We start from the raw sequence: 4,877 nt of genomic DNA, 5'->3' as shown, positions 1-4,877 counted from the left end.
TACATATATATGGTGGTGTATGTGTTTCCAAAAAAAATCCAAGTTTCTTAGTCTAGCTGAAGGTAAGGAATCATGTATGGTGAAGGTAAGGAATCACATATATGAAGAGTGTATTGAAATGTCAATGAATTGAATGGAGTGCTTTAGATAAAGAAAGACTACATTAGAGACTAAAGGCACTCCAAAGTCTTCAAGTACTAATTGAATGGAGTGCTTTAGATAAAGAAAGACTACATTAGAGACTAAAGTAACTCCAAAGTAGAAAGACTACATTAGAGACTAAAGGCACTCCAAAGTCTTCAAGTACGAATTGAATGGAATGCTTTAGATAAAGAAAGACTACATTAGAGACTGAAGGCACCCCAAAGTCTTCAAACGAATTGAGTGGAGTGCTTTAGATAAAGAAAGACTACATTAGAGACTAAAGTAACTCCAAAGCCTTCAAGGTAAGAATTGTAGTGTCATCGTTGACGCAATGGTTTACTTTCATAGAGTAAACTAAGCACTGAGCAGTTGAATCTAAATCTGATCGGCCGCCCACCTGTCTTTAAAAACTAAACTTGATCCGCCGCCCACCTGTCTTTTCCACCTTTTATAAAGCCCTCAATAATTCGCAGGTCTTCTCTTTCAAAGGAAGGCGACCTTGGAAGCTCGTGGCAAGTGCATGATATAGGGCACAAGTTTCGAAATTTTCCACGGTAACATTTAGATATTTCTCGCAACAAGGATCAACACGAGAACCCTTTTCGGATTTGTTCAAATAAAGGAGAAGGCTTTATAATGTGGCTTTGAGATTGCTGGAACTTTAGAATACGGACCGCATTAATGCTGCAATGGAGATTAATGGGCAATTAGAGGAAAATCATGAGTTCTGTGCTGATCCAATTATCCGCTACACTAAAGATGGATCAAAGGATCTGCATGGGAGACCAGCCATAGCAGCTAAAACGGGGCGTTGGAGAGCTGCAAAATACATCATAGGTTAATTTTTTTGTGTCGTAATTCTTCTTCCGTTCTGAATTTCTTTAGGCTAACGTGAATTATTTGGGGTTTTGATGAATATATTTGATATGTTTACTCTAACATGGTCTCTGTGGATCAATAATTGCAGGAAATGAAGGCCTCAATTCCCTTGGTTTCTATGGAGCTACCACCAATTTGGTGGTCTACTTTACCAATGTTCTTCACCAGGGAAACGCCACTGCGGCCAACAACGTGAGCACTTGGACTGGAACCTCATCATTATTCCCCATCATTGGTGCCTTTCTTGGAGACGCCTATTGGGGCCGTTATTGGACAAGCATAATATTTTCATGTATATATCTCCTGGTAAGTAATTTAATGTAAGCTACTTGCACAATCAGATAATTACCCTAATCTTTAGCCTAACTAGACTGAATATAGTACTAATAAACTGAAATGGCAAACTAGAAACTCCAACATTGGCTGTATAATTGGAACGCTCCAGCATAGCTTAATCAAGTAGTGTATACAATAGTGTGAGGCTCAGATTGGCCAAGCATAGCTTGATTAAGTTGTACTGTGTGCACCCATGCGCCCTTGCGTGTTCATGTACTGCATGTATGCGTGTGCGTGTACTGCATGTGTGGATACATACCTACACACATACATACGCCCTTTAAGCTACATTCAGTTGATTAGAGTTTGATTAATTGAAGTAGTATGACAAAAGAAAAGCTGATCAACTAACTAGCTTGCAATTTAATGGTTAGGGAATGGGCCTATTGACATTATCAGCCTCATTAACAGCATTGAGACCTCTACCTTGCCATGAAAATATGGATTCCAGAAGCAACTGCAAGAAAGCTTCCTCACTGCAGACCACTGTATTCTACTTGGGATTGTATGTGATGAGTTTGGGATCTGCAGGCTATCAGCCATGTCTAATAGCACTAGGAGCAGACCAATTTGACGAGGAAGATGAAGAGGAGAAGAAGCAGCAGAGCTCTTTTTTCAACTGGTTTTATTGCTCAGTTAATGTGGGGGCGTTGTTTGCGAGCACCTTGCTGGTTTATGTGGAGCAAAGCATAAGCTGGGGGCTAGGGTTTGGAATATGCACGGGAGTAGCGGCTGCGTGCGTATTAATATTAACGTGGGGTAGCTTATGGTATAGGCGTAAGAAATCAGGGGGTAATCCGATGCAAAGAGTATTACAAGTAATAGTGGCTACTACAAGAAAATGGAAGGTGAAAGTGCCTAGAGACCATATAGATGGTGATATCACTAATCATATTGATAATAGCAGTAGTGGTAATAATAATAGCAATAGATTATATGAAGTATTGGAGAAGGAGTCAGCAATCCAGGGGAGCAGGAAGGTGGCTCATACGATGGCTTTCAGGTAAAAACATGGTTCATGTTGATGATTTCTTGAGTTTAAATCAAGTATATTTAAAAGCATTAATGGCATAAGTTAACCATACAACCAATTGAAAATCATTTCAGTGATTTCACATTACACATTGAAGAAGTTCAACTCAAAAGTTTGTGCATTTTGTTGTGGTTTTTTTCCACACCAAACGAGAAGTTCAAGTGAACTTGTAAGAAATGTCTCCTTATTGTTGATTGTTGTTTGTGTGTGTGTGTGTGAGAGAGAGAGTGAGAGAGAGAGAGAGAGGAGAGAGAAGAGAGAGATGTGTGCGTTGATTGTTGTTGTTCTGTCCGTGGATGTGTGTGAGAGAGAGAGAGAGAGAGAGAGAGAGAGAGAGAGAGAGACTGTGTGTGCGCGCATGAGAGAAAGAGAGGGAAAGGGAGGTGTGTGTGTGAGAGAGAGAGAGAGAAGGAGAGAGATGCCACCCTACTTGGTTATCAACGTTGTTATGTCTTTGTTTTATATAAAACGATGATCAGTGGGATGAATCATGTCTTGATTAAAATCATAGGATTAGTGGGATGAATTATGTATGCTTGATTAAAACATGATCAACAGGAATTATAGTGCCTTGAATGAGTGGTTAATGTTGAAATTGTGATGAAAGGTTTCTGGACAAAGCTGCAACGGAGACAGAGGAAGAAAGGGAGGCGAGGACAAGAGGCGAAGCGATCAGCAGCTGGCGGCTGTGTACAGTGACACAAGTGGAGGAGGTGAAGTTTGTGCTGCGGGTATTCCCAGTGTGGGTGACGAGCATATTGTTCAGCACAGTGTACGTGCAAATGTCCACACTGTTCGTCGAGCAAGGGGCCCTCATGAACACGCGCGTGGCGGCGGGCGGCGGCTTGGCTATCCCGCCCGCGGCCGTGTCCACATTCGACACCATCAGCGTCATCCTGTGGGTGCCCATCTACGACCGCATTATTGTCCGGCTGGCCAGCAAATGGACCGGGCTCCCACGGGGTATCACGAGCTTGCAGCGCATAGCAGTGGGTCTCGCGGTTTCGATCTTTTCCATGGTGGCCGCCGCCATAGTAGAGGTGAGAAGACTGAGGTTGGCCAGGGAAGAAGGGGTGGTGGCGATGGGCCAGCCCGTGATGGGTATGAGTGTGTTCTGGCAGGTCCCCCAATACGCCGTGGTGGGCGCCGCCGAGATTTTCACATACATCGGCCAAATGGAGTTTTTCTACGACGAGGCCCCGGATGCCATCCGGAGCTTGTCCGGTGCCCTCGTAGGCCTCGCTGCTTCGCTAGGATACTACCTCAGCGCCCTCCTGGTCACCCTCGTTAACAGCTTCACCTCCGCCCGCCATGATGCTTGGATACCGCAGGACAACCTAAACCTTGGCCACCTCGACCGCTTCTTCTGGCTTCTCGCTGCCATCAGTGTCCTCAATCTGTTCCTGTTTGTTTGGTTTGCTCGACGCTATCATTACACAGCGCATGTTGCATAATTAAACGAGACTAACTCTTTCAAACATCAAACATATAGTAATCGACAAATTAGCAGTATTTATTTCTTTGGTTCATGCAACAAATGACGGTCCTAGTGCTAGCGTGGATTAAGGTCATGTTGGAGCTATGTCCAACCTAACCCTATGTCTCACGTATATATACCTAACCTCAGTGTGCTTTTCACACACTTTTGGGAGTTGTCTTTAGTATATAGTTTCTTTCTCTTTCTCCTTCCATCAACATGATATCATAGGGTAGTCGTGCCGTTGCACACGTAAAAAAATCTGCGTGCGTAAAAATTTTTGCACTCTTCAAAAACTTAAAACGATCATTAACTTCCTCATACGATATCGGAATTTGATGATCTAAGAGTCAGTTTGAGGGTTTTAAGGCGTTCTAAGATTGCTCATCGCATCAGATTCGTAAAATTCTGCACAAAAAAAATTTCAGCAACAATACAACAGCTTTAATCACATAGAAGAACTATTTATCGATGTGACCAATTGATGCATCGATTATCTCTTGTGTACGCTTCATGGCTTCATGCATACAAATTGGATCTTATCTTGGAGTTCTACGTGGATTTTCTCTTAAAGTTCTTGACTCCGGTTCTCCATCACATATTTCCAGGAATGTTTCTATTTCCCTAATTATTTCTAATCATATTCAAGTTTTGTTTTATATCACAGATTTTGATGCATATTTCTCTTTTCCTTATATCTATTATCTACTCTGAGAGTTCTACGTGGATCTTCTCTTCAAGTTCTCGACTTTGGTTCTCCATCACATATTTCCAGGAATGTTTCTTAATTATTTCTAATCATATTCAAGTTTTGTTTTATATCACAAATTAGGATGCATGTTTTTCTTTCCCTTATATCCATTATCTACTTTGAGCCTATTCAATTCTTTATTAACTCTTAGTGTATTCAATTCTTTTCTATTGCGTACTCACATAAAAATTAATATTGACATAGTATATCTATTTTATGGAGATTATTGCTTCTATGTGATATTATTGCTACTCGTT

General features: G+C 41.6%; 1 protein-coding gene across 1 annotated transcript; it reads left to right on the top strand.

Annotated features, from left to right (window-relative positions):
- The first annotated feature begins 642 nt into the window (after nt 1-642).
- LOC147636145 (protein NRT1/ PTR FAMILY 8.3-like) lies at nt 643-4,421 on the top strand. Its single transcript, XM_086801593.1, has 4 exons — nt 643-981; nt 1,112-1,329; nt 1,734-2,362; nt 3,000-4,421. The coding sequence occupies exons 1-4, from the start codon at nt 834-836 to the stop codon at nt 3,844-3,846; spliced, it is 1,842 nt and encodes a 613-aa protein (XP_086657719.1). The 5' UTR covers nt 643-833; the 3' UTR covers nt 3,847-4,421.
- Nucleotides 4,422-4,877: the final 456 nt, after the last annotated feature.

The sequence above is a fragment of the Cibotium barometz genome, chromosome 8 (genome assembly GCF_041138505.1).
Source record: "Cibotium barometz isolate CiBa-2024 chromosome 8, ASM4113850v1, whole genome shotgun sequence".
In the NCBI taxonomy this organism is placed as follows: domain Eukaryota; kingdom Viridiplantae; phylum Streptophyta; class Polypodiopsida; order Cyatheales; family Cibotiaceae; genus Cibotium; species Cibotium barometz.
This window is presented reverse-complemented; position numbering and strand designations above follow the sequence as displayed.